This window comes from Balaenoptera borealis, assembly GCF_965194805.1.
Source record: "Balaenoptera borealis genome assembly, chromosome: 6".
Taxonomy (NCBI): Eukaryota; Metazoa; Chordata; class Mammalia; order Artiodactyla; family Balaenopteridae; genus Balaenoptera; species Balaenoptera borealis.
This window is the reverse complement of record NC_138863.1, coordinates 11770236-11796265: the sequence shown is the minus strand read 5'-3', so window position 1 is coordinate 11796265 and position 26030 is coordinate 11770236. Positions and strand designations below refer to the sequence as shown.

Below are 26030 nucleotides of genomic sequence, written 5' to 3'. Positions count from 1 at the left end.
TCTACAGAAAGCTTCCTTTAGTCTTTTTCTCTGAAGTGTTCCCTTGCCTGTTCCTTTCCTGAGAACCAGCAAGTCTTTCCCTGGCTCTGAGATAATGACAGTCACTTGTGGCTGCCTTGCTTGTGGCATTTAGGGCCTCTTTCCCCTGTCCCCTGTGGCCGTGGTCACAAGGTGTATTGCATTTGATTCTAGGTTTTGCGTGGGTGACAATGTCAGCGCCACGGTTCGGTCACTGCCATGGCACAGCCAGCACTCTGAGGTTCAAGATGCAGTGGTTTTAACTTGCCTCCTGGTGCTCTTGGTGAAACCATCCTGTGACACTGGAATCATGCATTCAACACATATTTGAGTGTCTGTCCTGTGCCAGGCACAGTCCTCGGTATATGAAATACATATGTGAAAACCACAGAAGTCACTGTTCTCTTGGAGTTCACATCCGGCTCCTTGGTAACTTTCAGTTGCCAGGCAGCAGAAGGAAAGAGCAACCCTTCAACTGGGACGTGATTTTTTACGAGAGGGGTGCTGTTCCTCCTAGCCTTGTGGTCACCAGTGAGCACGTGGGGGGCTCTGGCAGTGGGCTGTGGGGATGGGTTTAGCAGGAGGTGAGGGTGGAAGGAGGAGTTGGGCAAGGCCAGGTGTTGGGAGGCCTTGACTGCAGGCTAGAGCGTTCTGTCAACGGAGAAGACGGTGATCCCCACAGGATGGCAGTGACATACATGACCTCACCTCTGTTCTGGGAGAATAACTGATGGGAGGGTGTGGGCTGCATTGAGAGGAAGAGCTGGGGGGCGGCAGAGAACCCTGTTGGGTGATCTTCTTTCATTTACTCTTTTACTCATTCAGCATATACTTAGCTGAGGCTTGCCTTGTATTTATATTTAGAAGTGATTGCCAATCTTAGATGCTATTTTAAGAAGAGTGGAACCAACTTAATGCTCTATCTCATCTTTCAAGCTTGAAGTTTACATTTTTGGGTTTTCTTGGCTGAGCGACTGAAAGATGCATATTTGTAGCGGGGCTAGGGGGGCCCAGTGTGGACATCTCTTCTGCCGGAGTTTCTCTTGCTCTCCGCCTCACTAGTCAGGGGTGGGTAAAAACGTAGCGGTCTGCTCTGCGGTGAACACAGATAGCTCCCGTCCCTCACAGTGGCTAGCTAATTCAAGATTTAATTCAGAGAAAATGCGTTTCGTTTATGTTTTGTGATAAGAGCTACAGAGAAAAAACTGGAAGAAGTGTAATGGGTTGTCTTAACAAAACGCCTCTGCTACTCTGAAGGAGCCAGCCCACTTTTCTTGGTCAAGGAGGGATATTGCCTTTTAAACATGTCACGGTTGTTATTCACTGTACGTTTTTTTTGGTAAGATAGGAAATGTTGTTCTTGGGACTAAGTTAAATGCTGCTCAGCATGAAACACGTGATGTAGAAGAGAGCCTGCAGATTGTGACTAATTGACGCGCCCCGGGCTGATGAGAAGACGGTCTCTAGTACGCAGCAGAGCAAACACTCACGAAGGCTTTCCTTCTCCCCTAGGACTTCCTTCGCCGGGCATCTGGCCGGGATCCTTGTTGGACTAATGTACGTCTGCGGACCTCTGAGGAAGATCATGGAAACGTGCTCAGGTACAGGACAGAACATTTTTGGCCTGACAGGTTGGAAGTTCATTTTAACGGGAACAGAAGCATCTTCGTTTTAACGGGAATCTTCATTTAACGGGAACAGTTCCCTGTGGTTCAACTTAGGAACTTCCTAAAAGGCTCTTTCTAAGCCAAGAGGTGAACCAGCTGGTGCTGGTCCTCACACTGCTCCGAGGAAGAGGCTACAAACCCCAATTTTAAACCTGAGGCTTTCTTAGGGGACAAATAGCGGTGCACACGTATACCCACAGCATTATTGCTACTCACCAAAAACCATGATTTCCTTGAAATTTGGAGACTTAAAGCAGGTTTAAAATATGCTTTCTTCTGTAATACTCCATGAATTCAAAGTACAAGGAAAAGTTAAAAAAAGAAAGACAAATCTGTACTGAAGTGCAAGGCCAGTATTTTAAAGAATTCAGAATGACCACTAGATCCTTGGCGGGTGAGACGTATATTCATGCATGGCCAAACCAAGTCTGTTATTGCTTGAAGCGTGGCTCCTGCTTTTTAATTAAAAGATTTTTTTTTCATCTAATTGATGCTCAATGAAAATACTTTATTTTATTTAGAAACCTATGAATGTTTTGGATCTCTTAATTGAAAATGCTATACTGGTCTTGACTTAGAAGGAAACTATTGATATTTTGCAAACACTTGTTCTATAGACCATATGAATTTCAACTTTTTTTTTTTAATAAATAAATGTATTTATTTATTTATTTTTTGCTGTGTTGGCTCTTCGTTGCTGCGTGCAGGCTTACTCTAGTTGCAGAGAGCAGGGGCTACTCTTCGTTGTGGTGCGCGGGCTTCTCATTGCGGTGGCTTCTCTTGTTTTGGAGCACAGGCTCTAGGCGCACGGGCTCTGTAGTTGTGGCTTGCGGGCTCAGTAGTTGTGGCACGTGGACTCTAGAGTGCAGGCTCAGTAGTTGTGGCATGTGGGCTTCAGTAGTTGTGGCACAGAGGCTCAGTAGTTGTGGCTCACAGGCTCTAGAGTGCAGGCTCAGTAGTTGTGGCAAACAGGCTTAGTTGCTTCGCAACATGTGGGATCTTCCCGGACCAGGGCTCGAAGCTGTCTCCCCTGCATTGGCAGGCAGATCCTTAACCACTGCGCCACCAGGGAAGTCCCCAATATTTCATCTTTTATTCATGGGAAATCTTCTGAGACTATTTTACCTTTTCTTGAGCCATAAATAATTTGTTTTCACAGTTTGTGCCAGTGACTGGTATTCTTGAGAACCATATGATATTCATGATATTAGAAAGCTTTCCAAGCATTGTGCTGTTGCCTTTATTAGCTGGTTTTATTCACTTTCTGGTGATTTTTACAGATTGTGTTGCATCTACGCAGATTTTTATTTTCCTATGTTTGCCTATTACTGTGTTTCTAGTGTGTGTGCTTGGAAGAGGCAGCAGGAGCTTCCTTTATTGAAAATGTCCAGTTTTATTATATTTTTGATACAACTTAATTATGGAAATCTAGTAATGAGCTTTGTTGCCCAAATGCTGTCAGTGCTGACAAAGGAAAAGAAATGATTCTCAGGAGTCTAATGTTTTGTTTCCTTTTTCTTTGTGTGTCTGAGGATTAAGTGGTTAGTAAAGCTTTCTACAGACATATTATGAAATTCAGGCAAGTATTTTGGTTTTAAAGAGGATTTTCCCCCACAGTTATAACATTTAAACTCTTAGTTTCCTTCTTAAAACCTTGTCTATTTTCTAAGGAGACTTACTTTTATATCATTCTATTTTCAGTGTAATACAAGTAGAAAATTAAATGCTAAAAGTTGAAACATTCAGTGCTATTTACAAATGGCCTGCAATCTCTCTGCCGTTATTTCTGGTGAAGCCGGAGAAAGATCTAGAGTGGTCTGAGAATTGAGGTGACACGGGAGCCCTGTGGAAAATAATCAAGTATGTGAAGGCTGCTGTCTGATGACTCCTGGGAGAGGAGCATCACACTGAAGGTGTCCCCTGTTACTCCTCCCTCTCTCCTTTCCTTCAGCAGTACTGAGGCGTCTGTCCTGCTGCTTTCTTAGGGATAAGAAACGGGAAAGTCCCTTGGGAGGGGTAAGCACGTGGCTCACTTAGCACCTTTGTTGTGAGGCAGCTTCTCTCAATACCAGAGCATCTCTACTTGTACAGAGGCCTCAAAGACCAAGCTTGGTCCCTTGGAAGGCAAAGACCATCTTTTGTCGTCAGGAACCTTAAGGAACTTCAGAGAGTATAAGTTAGGGTTTCATTGTCCCCACCACATTCTGTTCCCTGTAGGGCTAACCCCAAACAAAAGAGAGCTTATTTTAACAATTGTTTAGAAATCGTTTATAATGGCTTTGAGCTTTGTTACAAAGAATCTCTTAATTGTTGGAAAGGTCAGTAGTTACAGCCTTATGGCTGTTGTGTTCTATCAGACGTGTCTGTTTTTATGCTACTACCATACTGTTTTGTTTACTATAGCTTTATAATATAGATGGCAATCAGGAGATGTTAAGATGGCTATTATCAAAAAGACAAGAGATAACAAGTATTGGTGAGGATGTTGGTGGGAATGTAAATTGGTGCAGCCACTATGGAAAACAGCGTGGAAGTTCCTCAAAAAATAAAAAATAGAACTACCATATGATCCAGCAATCCCACTTCTGTGTGTATATCCAAAGAAAATGAAATCAGTATCTCGAAGAGATATCTGCACCCCCATGTTCATTACAGCATTATTCACAATAGCCAAGATAGGGAAACAACCCAATGGATGAAGAAAATGTGGTATTTATATGTATATAATAGAATATTATCAGCCATAAAACAGAAAGAAATCCTGTTATTTTTGACAAAATGGGTGAACCTGAAGGACATTATGCTAAGTGAAATAAGCCAGAGAAAGGTAAATACTGTATGATCTCACTTATTTGTGAAATCTAAAAAAAGTTAAACTCATAGAACCAGAGAGTAGAACAGTGGTTTCCAGGGGTTGGCGGGTGGGGTAAATGCAGAGATGTTGGTAAAAGGGTACAAACTTTAAGTTGTAAGATGAGTAAGTTCTGGGGATGTAATATACAGCATGGTGACTATTGTTAATAATACTGTAGTATATACTTGAAATTTACTAAAAGAATAGATCTTACGTGTTCTCACATATATACCCACACGATGGTAAGTATATAAAGTGATGGGTGTGTTAATGAACTTGATTCTGGAAATCATTTCATAACATATATGTATATTAAATCGTCACATTGTACACTTTTTAAAAAATCACGTTGCCCAACTTAAACATGTACAATTTTTATTTGTCAGTCACACCTCAGTAAAGCTGGCAGGGGTGGTGGGGGAAGCCTACCCCCGCAATTAAAATGTTTGTTTCCTTCATATTCAGGCATTTTTCCCTCCAATATTGATTACCCAGGACAGCAGTACTACTTTAATAGTTTAGGTGAGTACTTTGTTTCATTTAATACATTTAAACTTATTTTTTTAAATGATAGTGTTTGCTACTGTAGAGCTACTTTAAGATAATACTTTATGCTTTTGGAGAGTACTTCACACATTATATACTTGTGCCTCTAACAGGCATGGAAGCTAGATGGAGGGGTCACCCGGGGAGCATATGTGGGCATGTTGTTAGGGAAGGCTAGGGAAGGAGGGAACTCTGGTGTGAAAATACTGTATGATTGGTTTGAGGTCTCTCAGACATGGTTAGAGTCATACTAGACCCAGGTCCCTTGATTCTCAGCCTAAGAGACCATTCTGCTGGCTAAGTGTTAGAAGTTAGTTTCAGATATACAGTTCTCCATGGTCCACGCCACCTACATATTCAGAAAGAATCATGCTTGCCCTAAGAGGCTAATATAGGCATTCCTCTAATAGTTAATACCACGTGACTTAAAGAGGAGAATGTATTTTTTCTAGATATCTTTGTAAATAGGTAGAAAGGACTTCCTGTTGAAGCATATGACCTGTTTTAGGCTAAAGTTCTTACATTCCAGCCTGGGGAAGCTGCACTGCAATATCCTGGATCAATACCAGCAGATAGGTGTCAAAGAAGCCATAGGCTCTGGAAGCAGTGGGTGGCTTTATTGTCCTGCCCATCGAGAACTGCTGCAGCTTAAATCTGGGGTCAGCAGCCTTTCCTGTAAAGGGCCAGATAGCTACTGTTTGAGATTCTAAAGGCTTTGTTGACCATATGGTCTCTGTTGCAACTAGTCAACCTGTGTTGTAGCATGAAAGCAACCGTAGACTATTCATAAGCAAATGTGCATATTTGTGTTCCAGTAAGACCTTATTTACAAAAACAGGCAGTGGGTTGTATTTGGACTATAAATTGTAGCTTTTTGACCCCTGGCTTAAATCATATAAGTACGAAGAATTATATAATTATATATATATATATATGGTGCTTTTGCGTTATTTTTCCGTACAGGTTCTTAGCCTCAGTCTGGTTTACGCAGTAGCACTTTGTAAGTGGTCCGTTGTGCATGTGTCAGACTAACCACTGTGGGAGAGAAAGAAAGAGATATAGTCCCTGTCTCAGTATTTAACCAGGAGTGAGAATGTAGGTGCCATACATTTAAAAAGGTGAAACAGTAGAAATGAAAAGGACTAACTAGGGTATAGAAAGTAGAATGGTGAACTGTGGAGTGGGGTGGTACACAATAAGGTGATGATAGCTAATAATGACATTTGTTGAGTTTTTACTAAAATGTCTCCTTCCAGTAACTACCCCCTGCACTGTTCTGGTTTCATTTCTGTCACCATAGATTAATTTGCCTGAGCCTGAACTTCATTTAAATCTACTCATTTGCTAAGTACTCGTACTCTTTTGTATCTGGCTTTTGTCATTCAACCTCATTTTTTATGGTCCATATATGTTGTTGTATGTATCAGTAGTTATTCTTTTTTACTGCTGAATGGTATTTTATTGTTTCAATATGCCACAGATTTTCTGGATACCATTTTGTTAATAATTTCTAATTTATTTCTATTGTTGTTAGGGAACACACTCAGTGTAGTTTAATCCTTTTAATTTAATGAGACTTTCTTTTGGCCCTGTGTGTGGTCTGTCCTGGTGAATGTACCATGTGCCCTTGAAAAGAATGTGTGTTCTGCCATTGTTGAAAGTAGTACTCTACACATATCAATTAAGTTAAGGTGGTTTACAGTCTTGTTTATATCTTCTGGGTCTTTACTGGGTTTTGTATCTAATTTTTTATCATGTACTTTGTCTTTTGCTAAAGTTGGAAGGGTTTCAGATACAATTTCTATAAGTATTTTTTTCTCCACCAATCTGCTTCTCCTCTCAAGATTTTAATGACGTGAATTTTAGACATTTTAATAATGTCCCTCAAGCTCCTCAGGCTCTTATTTATTTCTTTCGATCTTTTTCCCTCTATGTTCTTCATATTGGATAGCTTTTATTGATTTATCTTAAAGTTCACTGACTCCTTTCTCTGTCATCTCCATTCTGCTGTTGAACCTAGCGAACCTATCCAGTGACTTTTTTTTTAATAATGTAATTTTAGTTCTAAAATTTCCATTTGGTTCTTTTTTTAGTTTCTGTGTCTCTGATGAGAACTCTGTCTTTCCATTTCAGGAGTGCACCTTTATCTCATAGAGCACAGTTATTGTATATCTTTCAAATCTGTCTAATAATTCTAACATCTGAGTCCTATTTTGTGGCTGGCACCTGCTGATTGTCTTTTTCTCCTGAGAATTGGTCACATTCTTCTGTTTTGTTTTGGTTTTGTATGTCTGGTAATTTTCTCTTATATCTGAACGTTTTGACCTTTATTGTGAGATTTTAGATTCTGTTCAAATCCTCTGCAGAATGTTGATTTTTGTTTGTTTGACCAAGCAGTCAACCTGGTTAGGTTTAGAGCACAAATTCTGTTTTTCTTTCTGTGGGTGGTGGGTTCCAATGTCAGTTCAGTTTTCAAATCCTTTACTGTACTATTTGGGCCTATCCCATTCATGTACCACTCATGAGATGATCTGATACTTGTGTAGTTAAGTTATGTGGTAGTTGAGTTTTCCAGGTCTTTGCTTCTTTTATTCCTTTGTGTCTGTTCACTGAATGCATAGCTCAGGGATGGGCCCAGGGCTTATGTCAGTTGATCTGCAGAAATAGAAGGTTCTTCTGTGCAGATCCAAATTTCCAGGTAGTATCATTTTTCTCCTGCCTCAAGAACTATCTTAACCACTTCCTCTAGCGCAGGTCTCTTGGTAATCAATTCTTCTAGCTTTTGTCTTACTAAAGAACTAAAGAATATCCTCTCCCTTCTGATTTTCACTTACACCAATGTTAGATTACTTCCTGTTGTCCCACAAGTCTCTGAGGCTCTGTTTATGTTATTTGGTGTGTGTGGGCTTCAGTTTGGATAGTGTCTATGGCTGTGTGTTCAAGCTCTATGATCCTTCTTCCACAATGTCGAATTTGCTGTCAATTTCATCTAGTGAATTTTTCCTCTCAGATACTCTCTTTTTTAGCTCTGGAAGTTCCATTTAGTTCCCTTTTATATCCTCCATTTCTCTTCTCATTAAATTCATGTTTTTATTTATTTAAATCATGGGCATAGTTGTAATGGCTATCCTAAAGTCCTTGACTGCTAATTCTGTCTTATCTATATATTTTTTGCATCTGCTTCATTAGACTGATGTTTTTCCTGGTCACAATTTTTTTTTTTTAATCTTGTGAGTTTTGATTGGATGCTAGACATTGTGTATTTTGTGGTATTGAGTGCTAGAGTCTCTTTTCTTTTAAAGAAAACTGGACTTTGTTCTGGCACACAGTTAAGTTTCCTGATGACTAGTTTGATCCTTCTGGGGCTTATTTTTTAATTCTTGAGGGTGGGTCTAGAGTAACTTTTATTCTAGGGTTAATTCTGTGCTGTGGCTGAGATGTTACTTTTCTGGGATCTCTCCTGAATGCCCTTTGTTCAGCAGGGACTCTCTACTCTGGCTGGTTGGAATGCAAAGGTCTCCCAGCCCTGCCTGAGCTCTGGGAATTGTTCAGTTTATAGCTCTCAGGCATCCTTTGCCTGGTCTCATGGAATTTCACCGACACACCCATGGCTTAATATTCAACAACATCTCCAGGCGACCCCATGAAGATTTCTGGAGGTTTTGCTATACACGTCGTTTTCTCCTCCGCTGTACTCTGCCCTGCACGTTCCAGCTCAGCTCAAGGAGCCTGCTGCATCAGATCGTGTTCCCCCTCCCTGCACCACAGTCTGGAAAGTGCCTCCAGGCTCATTTCCTTTATTTCCTTTCTCTCAAGATTCAAAATCTTGTACTGCCAGTTGTACAACGTCTAGAAACATTTGTTTCATATATTTTCTCCAGTCTTCTACTTAAGATTAAGTAGAAGGGCTAGTCCAGTCCCAGTTACTCCTTCCTGGCAGAGGTAGAAGTTCACTTCGGCGATATTAATGTAGTGCAGTCGGTGTTCAGCCTGGAAGGGAGGAGCAGGGTTGTAGTTACTGGAGGTTACCCAGAAGAAGTGGAGTGCTGTGTCTTGATGAGTAAGTAGAAGTTAAGGAAAGCCATGAAGGGAAAGGGCTCTTCAGTCCTTTATGAAAAAGCCTGTCTGGGATTATCCAGAATGTACTGGAGTGCCACTGAACAATTTATTCAGTAGAGTGACACTGTGGGAGTTATAGTGAAGATATGTTTTTGCTCTAGTTCTAAAGGCTCAGAGCATGATTATCCATCCTGGCTGTTTGTATGAATCACCTGAGGAGCTTTTACAACATGTCCATGCCTTGAATTCAACCCACACCAATTAAGTTAGAATAGGGATAGAGACAGGGACTTGGACTTTTTTTTTTTTTCCAAAGCTTCCCAGGTGATTCTAATGGGTTCAGGAACGAAAATCATAGGCTTAGGTGATTGGCTTGGGGACTACCAAGATGAGTACTGTTGCTGCCCAAAGAAGGGGCTTTACTCTGAGGCTTTCACCGCTGATGATCTGGATGCTTAAAATCCTAGAAACGTGGTCTTGGTGTAGGAGAGGAACGGTTGCTGGACAATGCAGGCTCACCTGCTTCTATCTGTGGACTGACCTGAGGAGAGGAGGTGTGATGATTAGTTGTCAACAAAGCTGATGTAGTCATTTGGAAGAGCATTGAGTTCTTTTGGTTGTTTGTTATGGAGGCCAGTTTACACTGACTTAAGTATAAGAAGAGGTTTCTCAGCCTATGTGACTAGGAAGAGGTGAATTGTACAGGAGGACCATTTTGGTTCTGTCTCCCATTGTGATTTCTCTCCTCCTGTTGACCTTATTCTCTCCAGTAGGCAGAGGACATGGCTCCTAATACCTCAGAGTTGCTAAAGAAAAAGGAGCTTGCCTCCTGGTTCATTTTTTAAATCTCCAAAAGAAACAGGAATGTTCCTCTGGATGAAAAGAATAATAATAACATACTTGTGCACAGACATGACTTGAACTATCATAGATTACCTAGTCCTAATATCTTGTGTGACAGCTGGGAATTGAAGTTTAGAAATGTTAAGTAATTTGGCTAAAGTCATACAGGTAGTTAGTTATAGAACTAGGTCTAAAAATGCAAGTCACTGATTTCTAGCCGCTGCTTTTTCTATTGTACAGGGATAAGAGATGGGCATTCTACTGATTTAACCTTACAAATTAGGGAAGTTTCCCGTATTGACTTTTCTTTCATCTTTTTTGAACTTACTAAAAAAAAGGAAAACGGGAAACCTGCAAAAAGCCTCCTTCATATGAAAGAGGCATAAGCACAGCAGACACACAGGCCAGAGAATTAAAGGCAAAAATAAAAGCCCCTTTCACCTTTCTTTCTTATCCCCTGTAAGATTACCATATTTATATTTCTTCCGCTGAAGTGATTGGATTTCTTCAAAGGCAGAGCTACATAAGGCCTGGTGGCCATGCTAATGGTCATCTAGGGAACTTTTATGAGAGCATATGTATCTCTTACAAGTAATGATTTATTCTTAATATGGCCATCCTTAGCTGGAAAAGTCTTTATAGGTCAGAGAACCTCATGAATGTTTAAAAAGCTGTTACCAATTTTTCTGATCTCGGTGGTGTTTCTTGATCTCTTTTGCTGTGAAATTCTGGTATGTGTATAAGGAACAGATGGAGTAGTTTATAGAATAATGATAACCAGAATTTCTTTTATTACAGAGCCAAAGTATATAACTACAAAAAAATATTAAACTAGTATTCATCGCAGGATATAATTTAAACTTTTTTATCTTAAGTGTTTGATTGTTAGGTTTTTCCAGCCATGTTTATTATGAAGATTTAAAAATATCTGATTGGGCCAATGGAACAGCTGTAGAAAATTTTTGGTCCTAGGAGACCTGTTCTCATTATAATAGATATTGATGGGATTTTCGGTCCTGTTGATGATTTATGACTGATGATATAGAACCTTTAACCACACTAGTCTTTTTGACTTAAGGCATTAAAACTTTCCCTTTCTCTCTCCCCATGTTTTGTCTGACAAGTACCAAATTAGATTTTATAATATTCAGATGTTTAGAGTTGTAGGCTTTATTTTGTTAGGGCACTGCTCGGTTGTATTTTAAAAGAAATACACGAAGAAAGATGTTTTTCTCTATCAAGAAAATGTTGCCTCAAATCATAGCAAATTTACCTGTCAATTGAAACTCTATAGACGTATGTCATATTTCTGGTATCTGCGTAGATAGCAATTCAGAGCTTTGGGGTTATTTTGGATTTTGAATGAGCTGAATATTTTTGAGGGTAGAAAGGTAGAAATGCTGCTTAGACCTTCTGTAACAAAATGACTTTCCACGGGGATTTGAAAGTGGTAATGAGCCATATGGGAAAGTGCCCAATGTGCTTTTTGTGTTGCAATAAAATAATTGGCACTCTTAGGGAATTGGGCAGTCTCTCTATTCAGGCATTGCTGAAGCATCCCGTTGTATTCAGCGACTTATCCATAAATATTCTATTATGTTCTGGAATGGTTGCCCCTTTCTTTTATTCTTTGTGAAGTAGATACATTTATTGTGTTTTGACCATTTGCCCTTATAGAAAAGTTTTGGGGGGGGGTTATTTTTTATTTGTTTTTTGGCTTTTTTGGTGAGAAGCATAGAAAGCAAGATTTGTAGCAGTGCCATAGTCTCCTTTATCTCAGGATATGAACCTTGCTGGTGGGTGTTCCCCAACACAGTAGTGGGAGCTGAATTTTTCTGATTGTTCTATTGTGTAGAGACCAATTGGAGGAGGAGTGTTCTTATTAAAAATTGTGTCCAGATCCCATTTCAGTCCCAAATCATTCAATGTACTTATATCCTTATCCTGATTCAAATATCATAATGTTTATATTCTGACATGGGAAACATGTGAGAGAGAATATGGAAGTTGTGGTATAGGAGGTATTTAGTAAATGCCCACTAATTTTTACTACATTAGAAGAAAGGATTAGCCCCCGAAATCCTGAACAATTTTATTTAATGTTTGTTTAAATCATTCATGTCTGTGACTTTCAAGGACATTAAATAAAATAGTACCAACATAGAAGATTTTGTAATAGATGATAGAAGAGTATTGTAATAATCAGTAAGAGTGAGCAAAGGCTCTGAATAGACTGTTCTCCAAAGCAGATATACAAATGGTTAAGAAGCACATGAAGAGATGCTCAACATCATTAGTCATCAAACCACAGTGAGAGACCACTTCACACCCATTAGGATGGCTATAATTAAAAAGACAGATAATAACAAGTGTTGGTGAAGATGTGGAGAAATATGAACCCATATATGTTGCTTGTGTGAATATAAAATTGTGTAACTGCTTTGGAAAACATTCTGGTGGTTCCAAATGGTTAAATATAGAATTAGCATATGACCCAGCAATTCCACTCTTAGGTATGTACCCAAGAGAAATGAAAACATATGTCCAAATAACAACTTGTATGCAGATGTTTATAGCAGCATTATTCACAATAGTCAAAAGGCAGAAATAACCCAAATGTCATCAGTTGATGACTGAATAAACAAAATGTGATATATTTCTACAATGGAATATTACTTGGCCATGAAAAAGACTGAAATACTGATTCGTGCTGCAACATGGATGAACCATGAAAACATTATCCTGAATGAAATAAGCCATACACAAAACACCACATATTATATGATTCCGTTTATAAAATTGTCCAGAATGGGCATAGCTACAGAGACAGAAAGTAGATTAGTGGTCATTTAGGGCTAGGAAGGTCAGAGGGTGGTAGCTAAAATGGTACAGATTTCTTTTGGGGGTGATAGATATGTTCTAAAATTGATTATGGTATTGATGACACAACTCTTATGAATATATTAAAAACCGTTGAGTTATATGCTTTAAATTGATGAATTATATAGTATGTCAGTTATATCTCATGAAAGTTGTAAAAACATACCAATAGACACAAATACTTTATATGACAAATATTTATGTAAACACATATAATTATATTATCAGCTGAAACTAGTGTGTTTTATTGTCACTTCACTTTTTATTTGAAAATAAAGACTTTTAGAGTGCCTGAAAGCTTTTTATGGGAAATTAACTGTTTTCATTTTAATCTCATATATTAGGAAAGCATTTTTTCCATAACCAACACAAAAGTAAATTTTAAAATAGCCTCAAGACCAATTATCAAAAATTCTGAATATGAAATTTCAATTAACCAGGTTCTACCCTACAGTGTTCCCCTTGTTGGCTTGATTGTTTTTTCCTTTAGTCTTATTAAAACAATAAGAAGCTTAAACTCAGGCATGTGCTATGGTGGGTGATATGGAGACATATGACACAAGACATATGAAGGGTGGGAATTTTCATCAACAATAAGAAGCACATTAATTAAACATTTGAAACATCATCTTCAAAGGGTGTGATAATGGAAGGAGAGAAGGGAAAAAAATCATACATACTTCTCTCTCATTATACCAGAATTAGATTGGTGATCATCTGTGGGCAAAAATAATCTCTTCCAAACACATTCCATAAAAGTGGTGATTAAAGAAAAATGTAAGGAGTAAACTCAAACGGACTTGAAAAGGTTGATGGAAGTACCTTGCAAAAGTCAACTTTGCCCTTTATTAATGGTATGTCGAAGTTTGATTCTTAAAGCATTATTTAATGACCAGGTTGTCTCTTCTCTCATTTAATCTTGCAACCAGTTTCTCGGAAGTGCTAGTCATAGAAACTATGATCTCTGACATAGAATTCTAATTAGAGAGACATTGGCGTGTATTTCTCAGTGTAGTTTTCAGCATCTGAAGTATCACACCTAGCACAGAAGCCCTGCAGGATGTGTGTTAAATATTGGTCTGCCTCTCGTCGTTTGCAGCCACCAGACGGTAAGGCTTTATCAGCTGTCATTTCAACCATTCCCTTGACTCCAGCCAGGACTTCACTGAAAATACTCCAAGTATTAAGTAGCTCTAAACTGAAAGAATCCACTCCATATGTCAATAGCCCATTCCAGTCCCCTCTCCAGGACTGCTCATGTCTTCAAAATATCTTCTTATATAAAATAGGTAACTAATAAGAACCTACTGTACAGCACAGGGAACTCTACTCAATGCTCTGTAATAACCTAATGGAAAAAGAATCTAAAAAAGAGTGGATATGTATATATGTATAACTGATTCACTTTGCTGTGCACCTGAAACTAACACAACATTGTAAATCAACTGTACTCCAATAAAAATTAATTAAAAAAAATAAACATCTTCTTCGTCTCCAGCACATAAGGACTCGTTCACATCCAGTCCCGTGTTCGGCCTTGTGGATACAACAGTGACAGGGCAGTCATCGCCCACCTTCGTGGAGGCATTCTCCATCCATTGGTCATCTTTTCTTATTTTGAGAATTACCACTGTAATCAAAAGAATGACATAAATTATTTTATTGTCTTTGCTAGCAAAATAGGAAGTATGAAAAGAATAGTCCATGGCAACATTCCATAACTTTTTCATTGTGCCTGTAGGCTACTTTGGATATCAGGATTATTACCCACGTGGCAGGCCAGGTTACTATGAAGAGGTACCCAGGAACTATGACGCGTATACAGCGGGACTGAGTGAAGAGGAACAGCTGGAGAGAGCGTTGAGAGCCAGCCTCCGGGACCAAGGTAGGAGTTTTGCGCCCTTCACTTTATTTTAAAGTACATACCTCACGTGGTGAGATGTCTGATAAAGGACTATTTGCAGCAAATTAAACTTTAAATAGTTTATAAAAAGGATATGTAGATGAAAACATGTGTGCAGATTGTGATTACAAAGAATGGGGTGTGATGCCATATTCCTAGCAACCTAAGCTAATAAGGTGCCAGACTATGTATGTATTGTTAAAGTGGTTCTTTTTATAGGTCTGCTGCACTCAGTGCTTTGTCATTAAAGTCAAGGAACTTAAAAAAAAATTCTTAGGCGCATGAAAGAAGGGGTTTACTTTGAAATTCATATCTGTAAAGTAGGCTATATATCGCTGTGTATCAAACTGTTGGCCGCAAGCCTTCCTCAAAATCACATGAATAGCTTGATAAGAATTCAAACTCAGGGTTCCACTGCAGGCCTGCTGAACCAGTCTTCCTGTGGGCAGAGCCTAGGAATTTGTATTTTTAACCAACTTTCCAGAAGATTCTTTTACAAACTGATATATGAAAACCGCTGTATTTATTTTGCCATCTTTGTTCCGGGGTTTGGCTTATGAGTTTGGGTATTACCGTTTTAAAAAAGCAGTAAAAATCATCTATTCATTCAATAAACATTTATTAAGGTCTTACTGTGTTTCATGTACTGTGATAAAGAATACAGAAAGGTTAAAAAATGGAATCTCCCCCCGCCACCCAAAGTTCACAATCTCTGGTAGGGGAAATGCATGCCAGATGCCGTAAGTAACCATAATGTCAGGTACCTAGGAGAGGCTTAGGCCAATTGCTAGAGGCAGTGAGAAGGGGTGAGCTTTTCCTTAGCTAGATCTATCAGAATTTCACAGAAGAGGCGGCATTCGAGTTGGACCTTCAAGAATGTGTAGAGTTTGCAGAGGTGTGGAAGGTCTTTCCAGGCAGGAATCAGTATCTGCTCAGACACAGAAGCAAGCGGTGTGGTCGTCCCACCTTCACTTTCGAGTGGACCATTAAGAGAAGAAGGGGAAGAAGAGTGGGCAGCTAGGCTGGGGCCTGATCACAGAGGTCCTAGAATTAAATAGGCCACGTGGAAAATGGATCTGGTATATGATGTAAATGCCAGTAAGAGTTCTGCACAGGGGAGTGATGCGATCAGACCTGTGTATGTGAATCCGGCAGCAGTCATTTCACGAACAAGGACTGAGCACCGCCGGCGGGGGGGGGTACCAGGCATCACACCAGATGATGGGAATACATAAATTGTGACTACTTGGTTTCTGAATTGAGGGAATACGGTCTTAGCAGCAGCAGTGTGCGTGGAGGGGGTGACCTAGGAAATGGGGAGGAAGAGATAAATTAGTACTTCTCAGGTGAAGAGTATCAGAACTGTGGTCTATCAGTCGTCTATTACTGGTTAAAATCATGCTGCCACACATGGCTTAAAGCAATACACATTTCTTCTTGCTCCTGTGTGTACGGGTCCACCGGGCCAGGCTTCCATGACCTCGGCTGGTGTGCTGAGGTGTCTGCAGTGGTCATCTGGGGCTGGCTGCTCTAGGGTGACCTCCTTCACATGCCTGACTGACTGTTGTCTGATGCGATGGTGGAGACTGGGCCGTACGTGACTCGTCATCCAGCAGGCCAGCCCAGGCTCGTTCACAAGGCCTCAGCACGAGGGTTCCAAGGGAGAGTGTGGAAACAAGTGAGACTTTTGCTGGTGCATTGTCAGTTCCGCTGTATTTTGTTACTGAAGCACGTCGTGAGACCAGACAAGATTCATGGGATAGGGAAATAGACTCCATCTCTTCATGGGAGGAGCTGCAGAGTCACATTGCAAAGGGGATGCACAGAAGGAGAGGTGGATAATTGGAGCCATTCTTGTAATCACTAGATTCAGTGGACGACTGGTATCGCAATCACTGAAAGCATGCCTTAGCCTTGGAACCCTAACCTCTGGGGGCAGGGCCCCGGAGGCTGTATTTTAACAAATTCTCAAGGTTAGTCCTGTGCCCACAGCTGCTTAATCACTCCCAGGTGAGACATGAAATATTCCTGGAGGTAAGGATATTATGTATTTAATTTAATTTGGAACAAGCCATGGTCTTAACAGAACTGTGGTCTGATTTGTTATCTTGGACTGTCCATTGCATGTAAATACGATATGCTGTCTTGGATGTAAATCTTAGAAATACACTAGGAATGTTATCATTGATAAAAATATTAATCCCAGTCTACCACACACACAAAAAAAGTTAAGTAAGTCAGGGCAAACCTACTAAGCATGGACTTTGTACAAAACTTTATTTAGTACCACAAAGGGACAACAGGAGGGAATTTTTTGGAGCGATGGAATTATTCTGTATCTTGGTTGTTGTGATTGATACACAACTCTTTGCATTTGTCAAAACTCACCTAACTATATCCCACAAAGAGTACATTTTCCTAAAAAGGAATTTTAAAGAAGTAAATAAAAATTAACAAGAAACCAATGAAATAACTGGTAGCCTTGTAAAGATCATCAAGCACTATAAACCATTAGTTAAAAGGTTGTTTAGAAACCGGACATTGTATAACTGATTCACTTTGCTGTACACCTGAAGCTAACACAACATTGTGAATCAACTGTACTCCAATAAAAATTAAAAAAAGAAATGGGACATTCACATGGTGATAAAGTATCACCTCATAGAGGACATGCTAATAGGAGCGGGAAACAGAGATTTGACAATCACCACCTGAATCCAGCGATCAAACGTGGTGGCATTGTTGGTGGGAGGGCCTGATATTGTGTGTCTCCTGATATGATGCCATATGAGGAACACAGCACCATCTATGACATATTCTTACTAAAAATGTTTAGCCTGACTCTAATTAAGTCTTCCAATGTAAGGGGTCCATATACAGGAAATACATGGAATAGAGGAATAAGTTGAGAAATCAGATAAAACGTGAGGTTTCTACAATTCAGTGAGACTGGTCTCCTGGGGAAAAAGAAACCAACCAAACAGTATCATAAAAAAAGCAAGATGTGATTTTCTATTAAAAGGAAATAACAAGCAAATATAACATGAGAACCTTGAAAAACTGGTTCTTATAAAAGAAAAATTTTGAGGAAACAGGAGAATTTTGTAGTTGGACTAGATATTAGATGTTATTTGGGAAATTAACTTTCTTTGGTATTATGGATAAGTAACAGAAGGTCCCTGATTCTTGGGAGATACCCACTGAAGTATTTAGAAGCAAAATAATATGTCTGCAACTTACTTTCAATTTTTAGCCGAAACAACTCTCTCTTCTCTCTCCTTTCCTGTCTCTCTCATTCTTTTGCTCACTCACTCCCCCACTTCATAAGTTCTACATTCAAATAAGTTTGGGAAACTGCAAACTGTACCCCCTTGAAGATCCAGAATGGCACTGTTATACTGACGATTCTAATTAGTTCTACGATTAAGAAACCAATTTATTAAATGTAATGTTTTCCAAACTTATTTGACCACAGAATTTCATTTTCAGTGGATGTTTTAAGAGCATATGGAACTAGTTCCAATGAAACTGATCTGAAGAGACTCCTTGAAGTGCATTATACACTAACGGGTGACAGCAAAGGAAATAGCTTTGCAAATTGTTTATATTAATTTCAATTTTATTTTCCTTAAAACACTTCATGACTGTCTTATTAAGAGTGAGAAACCGAGGAGACATTTTTTAAAATGGGCTTTATTACTTTTTAGCCTTTTCTTCCGGTGGAAAAATATTTGGTTTGAGTTTATTTTATAAAAGTTGACCATATGGTATATACTATTTTGAACCTTACTTTTTTTCATTCAGTATTAGGTTGTAATCATTTTTTCACACCACTAAAATTTTTTGAACATACAGTTCCTTCATGTATGTATATATTTTCTTAAACTTATACCTGAGTCAGTCTTTCTTTCTTCCTTTCTTTCTTTCTTTCTTTCTTTCTTTCTTTCTTTCTTTCTTTCTTTCTTTCTTTCTTTCTGCAGGGGGAGGTATGCTATTAAAAATAGTAATTTTTATTCTATATTTGTAGAGATTATTATATACTTTTTCTTCTTTGGTCTATTGACATACTAAATTATTTTGATTTTCAAACTTGAAGCAGGTTTGTATTCTCAGGATAAATCTCACCTGGTTGTGATATTTTATGGACCATCCTGGTGAAAATGCCATGTGCACCTGAAAAGAATGTGTGTCCTGCTCTAGTTGGGTGGAGTGTTTTACAAATGTTAGTCAGATTAATTGAGTTGATAGTGTTGCGTAGATCTTCTAATCCCTGTGGATTATCTGTCTACTTGTTCTATTGAGCACTGTGAGTATTTTGAATTATGTAGAATTACATAATTCTACATAATTACTCAGTGAGTAATACTGAGTGTGTACTGTATGGTCCCCTCAGCGCATCAAAGACTTCGAATTCCTCTAATGTTACCTTGTTTTTAGGGTGGGGGCTGATTTGCCAGAGCGCCTCTCAATGTCTGCTTGAACTTCAGTTGTAAGTCTTTGTGCTGTAACTGGGACAGGTACTCCATCCCCTCCACCGCCCCTCCCCCGGTGGCACACTGCTATTGCGTGTTAGTCTGTGCTTTTTAGTTTGGTGGTGGAGACCAGTGCCGGGGGTGCTCTGATTAAGCCTTAGTCCACGCGGTCATTGTGTCTCTTGGTTTGGAGGTGTGGCCTTCTCAGTATCTCTGCCCCTCTCCCCAGTTTAGAGGGTGGTTTTTTTTTTTCTCCTCTTCCCTTCTCTAAACTGCAGGAGGTTTTCACCATTTCCTTAAGGGAAACTTGGCTTTTGCCTTTCTCCCAGGCATTTAAGTCTTTTGTTCCTTAGGGACGATAGGGAAGAAGGATCTAGGCAGCCTTTCATGCAGACCTTTCCTGCAGTGGCTGCTCTTCTTTCCCTCAGGACTATGCCAGGAATGACAGAGGACAAAGGACACTTTCTCTGGGCTCACATAGGTCTTTTGCAAGGGCCACATGAGGTCCTGAGAAGAGCCTGAAAGTGGGTGTGAATTCCTTTGTACTGCAGCCCCCAATATGTTCTGTGTTATATATTCTATGAATAGCATCTTGCTAGCTCGCACTCAGCCTTTAGCAGTTTAACAGTTTTGGCTGAATTCTTTTTATTAGTGTCCAGTAGAGTCTGTCCTAGGTAAGCAAGTGTTCCTATGCTGTTTTAGACTTCTGTCTAGTTTGGCTGCCCTACTGCCTCAGCTTTCTGTTGGGTTCAGGAAAAGGTATTGATTTGCAGATTGTCCAGCATTCATGTTTATTATAAGGATAGTAGTGATGCTTTTTCCAGTTTTCTACATCCCCAGTTTGAATCTGTCATTTACTAGACATAATCTGTCTAGTAATTTATTTATTGGCTTTTTTAAAAAAATATGATCATTCCCTCATGAAGTAGGTAGAATCTATAGTCCTTTTTTAAAAGGCTAGGTAAATGCTTAATTCTTTCTCTTTGATTCCCAGTTTTCAGAGTAAGAAGTTAGTGTAATAGTCATCAATAATACTGAGATTTGAAAGGGCCAACTGATAGAAATTCATTTGGTAGAATGCCAGTCCAGCAAGAGACATCCAGCACCAATTAGTTTCTTTAGTTCAATATATTGGAAGAGTAAATTAAAGAATCAAGGTAACAACTTTTTTAACCTCAGAATTTGCTGTTGTCATATTTCTTAATAGTACCTGGCCATAATTATAAGTCCTAAAGCTCATGCCAGGAATAATAATACCAAAGTAGCCTCTGTAGAAGAAATATCGGAATCCCTATTATTTCAAGAAGCCGGCACATTTACTACCATTAACAGAAATCTTGTCTTGTTCTGTTGGCAGTTTCAGTTCTTATAAAAGAATCCAAGAGGCAGCTGATACCACAATAATAGAAAAATTTTGGACGAGAGCCATCTCCTTTCTTTGAGTCAAAAGGCAGATGCCAACTAGGAACATTAGCTCGTTGCATTTTCCTCGCCCCTCTCCCCCACGTCCTTCCATGTATAATTTGTGCCCTTTTTTTTTCTTTCTTTTTTTTTTTTTTTTTAAATAGCCTGCCACCAAGTTCAGCGGGTGGCTGGGTACAAAGCTGTGTCCTTTTCAACTTCTATCTGCCAGTCTGGAGCATGTGTACTGGTTAAAACTGGAAATCCTCATGACATGTGGAGTAACGTGTGCTTCTTTTCTTAGACTCTTCTGAAAGGCAAATGGCCACAATCACACTTCGGCTCTCTTGTGAAAATCAAGCAGAGTTGTCACCCACTCCCCACATTGTACAGTTGGGGTTGCTGGCTAGCCATATGTGAAGCTGTGGTGGGACATACGACAAAGGTCTTGGCTTCAGAATGAAACTGGTTGTTCCTTTGTCTCTAAGTCCTTACATGTAAAATTACCAGGGGAGCCATATTGGAAAAGAGTATCTGGGTTCCGCATTAATATCTAGGGCTTTTGTTATGAAAAGATCACTTGACAATATCTTTGAATCCTGTTTATAGGCATATATGTTCATAGGGACCAATTCAGATACATTTTAAATAAAAAAAACAAAAAGAGAATTTATTTTAACTGCGTTACATATTTTGCTTTTTATTGAGGCTACACCAAGGTAAATAAAAATGACATCTGTCTTGTTTCTTTATTGTTGTATGAACAATTTTGAAAAAAATGGAATAAATTATGTGCATGTTCTTTTAATCTTTCATCGTGTGGTACAAAGAGAAAAGGATGGGAATTCAGTGGTCTGAGCTTCAGTCCTGGACTATCAGTGAACTAACTTTACGTGAGGTGTGAGTCACTGAATCTGATCAGACCTTTGTTTTATTATTATTTTTTATAATAAGAGAGTTGAACTGGGTCCTCTTCAAAGTTTCTTCCTTTTCCATTCTGCGGTAATGGACTGAGCAGGACGGGCGTAGCTAGAAAGAGATGCGGATATTGAGAAATGTCAGGAATATTGGCGAGTGTTTGTCATGTAGGTCTCAGGGCTGACGGATGAAAGATCATTTCTGGAAGATAAATTCACGCAACTGTCTAAGGGAGATCTAAATTGATAAATACATGCATTTGATGGTGGTATCTGCTTCAGTTGCATGATTATTTGAGCCTTCACTGGCCCAGGGCAGGCATAATGCAGTTGGCGATTTTTAACATATGCAAATGATCACGGCTGGCCTGCTTGGCTTTGCAGGCGTGTTGCAGGCCAGGACAGAGATGTACAGCTCATTCCGTGTGACCACTTCTTTTTTTTAAGTAATTTGGTGTGTTTTCCCCCAGGAAAACTTTCTCTGTAATGAAAAAGCGCCATCTGCCAGATTTCCTAAAAGCAGTTTCATTGCAGAACACTTCCTTTGGATTATAGGTTCTTACTCCCTTCTCTCTACTTCGGAGATATTCATTTCAGTGAGTAAAGTTTGATATTTGAGACTGTATCTAGATGTGAAATTGTGCATATAAAGAAATGTAAATACATGATGTTTCAAACCTGCAAAATAACATGTGAATATATCCCAGTCAGGAAAAGAAATAATAAAATAAGTGGACCAGAGTTCTGTTTAGGTCCCTATTGGGAAGGAGCAGGCTTCTGTTGAGGTTTTATACTTAAAAAGATTAACTGTAGCTCAGCCGTTGCTAAAATAATAAAGATAATGATACATGAAACTGAAACATATTTGAGAAATTAACATTAATAGTTCTATGTGAACTTATAATTTTTCCTCCGCTACCTAACCCCACAATCACCATTTATTATTGAAAGGGATCATTCAGATGCTAATGAGTAGATTTAGCAATAAAAGTATAAACAAACCTCTAATGAATTAATTCCAGCCACCCATGTCCCCTTCATCTTCCCCCACACTTGGACCCTGTTTTGTGGGCTACCAAGTCTTGATGGTTTCGGAAATATTACCTTGCACACTCGTCACGTTGCTTTGGATCATTATTCATTCTGTTCCTCAGCAAATTCCAATTGGAGCCCCTTGTTTGTGTATGGTACTGTTAAGCACTGCAGGGTACGGAAATGAGTAAATCTTGTTCTTTGCTGTCAAACCAAAAACACTGTTCTTTCTGCCGAACGACAGGAGATTTTAGTGACTGACTTCACTTCAGCTACCCAATATATTAGATTTAGGAAGGAGATACAGTAACTTTTGAAATGAGCTGATCACTTTACTTACCCATCTATGAAGTTCTCTGCTTCAGCAACTATGGTTCCCTAAGTTATGTAAGAATTTTAGAGAATATCAAATTCACTAATATGATGATTTGGATACTCAAGTTATCTATACAGTTTTTAATCTCGAAGTTATTGAGGTGTATATTCAGTGTTTTATAAGATCAAACTTAATTGGAGAAAACAATATAGGTGTGATTAAGAAACTCATCATTTCATAAAAGGTTTTAATTAGGAAGAGAGATGTCAAATAGTGCTTTAAAATTATAGTGGATTTTACATTCTTATTAATCAAACAATTGAGGGTGTGAAGAAGTTTCTAATTCTCTGTGTTTGTACTAAAATATGAAACCAAACCAAACATTATCTTTTTTTTTTTTTTTGAGCTGAAGGCCCAGACTTTGAGACTTTATTTCATAGCCTCAGTAGTTGATATTTTCAGTGAATAAAATTTTATTCTTTTTTATTTGAACCTTTCTAATTCCTTTCTAAGCATTGTAAGTACAGATAACATATACCACCTAAGTTTAGCATATAATTTTAAGCACATAACTGCAGTCTTGGGGAGGGACCTATTGTTTCGATCCTTTGCTTAATTTACTTAAATTACTTTTAAAAGTAGATAGTGGAGAATGAGACAAGGCTGAACCATTTTCAAACATAACTGGCACTGAGAGTGACCTCAGAGGTCAGCATATCTGACACCTGATCTTACTCAATGAGGAAACAGACTCGGAGAAGTCAAGAGGCTTAATATCCCATCACTTATATCTCTGGCCCAGTTACTGTGGACGGTGTCCTGCCCTGGGGATGCTGTTGTGATGTAGGTTGGGTTCCCCAGGCATGAAGAGCCTGGGGGTCAGGACCTTCCTGGAAGGTGCTAGATTGGATCCACATTTCCTTGGGCTCCTGTGTGTCCACCCTAGAGCAGAGCTGAACCCCTGAATTAGCTTCCGCGTCCGCCTTCCAGGCTGGCTGCAGCTGGACTCTCAGCTCCTCCTACCGCAGGGACAGAGTCCGTCTGGCCTTCAGAAGGAAGGGAGGCAGGTGATGACGTGTGTGAGACTGCGCTGACGTGTGTGTGCCAACACCTGCTAGGTGTGCGCTGTGATTGCCGTGCGGTTCTGCTTTTGTTTTGCCATGGAAAGAGGCAGCACTCAGCTCCTTTTCTGGAAGTCCTCCCTGAATTCCAGATGTCCCAGGGTGGACGGTGCTGAGGGCCCGAGACAGGTGATGATGGGTCCCTGAACTCGGTTATTATGGTCTTTTAGAATTTGGATAAGCATTTGTCCTGCTGGTTATAAAAGCAGAACATATTCACGCTGGAAAATGATCAATACAAATCACCAAAAAGAAGACAAAAAGCGATCCATAACCCCACCACCCAGAGAAAAACCACATCACATTTGAGGTGTATCCTTGCAGCTACCCATAATACAGGCACCCAGAAGAAACCACTGTAAATGTTTTGGTGAATTCTTTCCAGGTCAACAAGCAGTACCTCTTCCCTCGTGGTTACTGTGCTAAGGAAGGTTCACATCCCCTCACAGAACCCTACGAAATAAGCATTTGTAATTATAGCCATTGTTTTAGATTGGGAAATAGAAGCACAGAGAAATTAAATGGCTGGCCCGGGGTCACATTCTGAGTGGTAAACACCAGGCAAGAAGGCCAGACTTCTCTATGCCCAGTCGGGGCCTCTTCAGAAAAAGCGCTTCTAGGCTGTCGTGAATTGTCAGTGATGGAAGAGACCAGCACGATTCTGTCTGTAGCCCTCCACATAGTCAGCCCGCATGGCCGAGTTGGAGTTATGTTTGTGTTTCGGGAGGCGGATTGGCCATTGCTATCATCCTGAAATCAGAACACTGAAAACCCTTTGGTAGGTGTGGTCACTATAGAACAGTCTTAGCTACATTTAAAAAGACAGTATTACTTGTAGAATGACAATGACATTTCTCTTACTGTGGTCCTCACATGATTGGCTAAGTTCTTTTGTTTGGTTGGGTTGTCTCTTTTTTTAAGCAAAAATTCCTGACATTAATTAAAAATTATGAAATAAATAGTTTGTTTAGGGAAAGAATGCCCTTCTTACACAAGAAACTTGCATCTCAGGTACCTAAAAGAACACACACCAAAAAAATGCTTTCTATAGACAATCATAAATAATCTGCTGGGCAGTGATTTGTTTCTACCAAAAATCATAGCATATGAGTTTGAAAATACTGTTTTTACTATGGACAATTAGTGACATTTGAATTAAGGGTATTTGCATTGTCCATTTAAATAGGACTCAATTTTTCTTCAGTGGCTTTCTTTTTAGAAAAGAAAAGATAACAAAAAAGAATAAATGTGCTTGCACTAAGTGTGCTTTAAGACAGAATTTTATGTTGAGCCACCTATCAATATTACACGTGAATCATTCACGTGAGAATTTTCACTGTCGTCTACTCAACCTCTTGAATCTCACTCAGAGGTGCACGTGTTCATCCGTTTTGTTGTGTTGTTTTGCTAGTGAGAAAACTCAAGTCATATGTTGGTTTCCATTTATTATAGAATCACAAATAGCTTTCACAGTGGTCTAGTTTCATCACATGGCAGTTCTCCAAGGATTCAAAACTATTTATAATTCTGTTGAACTTCGTTATGGAGAGCCAGATGTGAGAGTCATGCATAATATATATTTATATATCTTCAAGCATCTCAATTAGGGACCAGCAATCTTCCTGTGTCACATCTGTGTTTTTTAAATCTACTTTTGTTGTAAGACAGGACCAAAATTGCACAGCGTTATTAAGATTACTATAAATATTAAGCTGATTAAAATTACATTGTAATCATCTGCTTTGGAAAACTCGCAAATGGCCTAATCATGCCCCAATAGGAAATAGGTGAAATAAATCATGATCTAGAATAATACTTAGCCACTAAAAATAGAAGCAGGTTCATAGTGAGTCAAATGAGCAGGACATAGCAGTAGTCTTAGTAGAAACTCACTTATTTTTGTAAGACCTAGTAAATGTACTATAACAAAGATTGGAATAATATTTAGCAAAATGCCACTCATCCTTATTTCTCAGAAATAAGATTATGGTGACTTACTTT

The 26030-nt window shown here is 39.2% G+C and overlaps 1 protein-coding gene across 8 annotated transcripts in view; it reads left to right on the top strand.

Annotated features, from left to right (window-relative positions):
* The window catches only part of RHBDD1 (rhomboid domain containing 1), a 124125-nt gene that overhangs the window by 51450 nt on the left and 46645 nt on the right, over positions 1 to 26030 (top strand). For all 8 annotated transcript variants that reach the window (XM_082396287.1, XM_082396284.1, XM_082396283.1 and 5 more), the window contains exons 4-6: positions 1531 to 1619; positions 5005 to 5061; positions 14609 to 14752. In XM_082396287.1, the coding sequence (XP_082252413.1) occupies positions 1531 to 1619; positions 5005 to 5061; positions 14609 to 14752 (290 nt within the window). The remainder of the gene's footprint in view (positions 1 to 1530; positions 1620 to 5004; positions 5062 to 14608; positions 14753 to 26030) is intronic.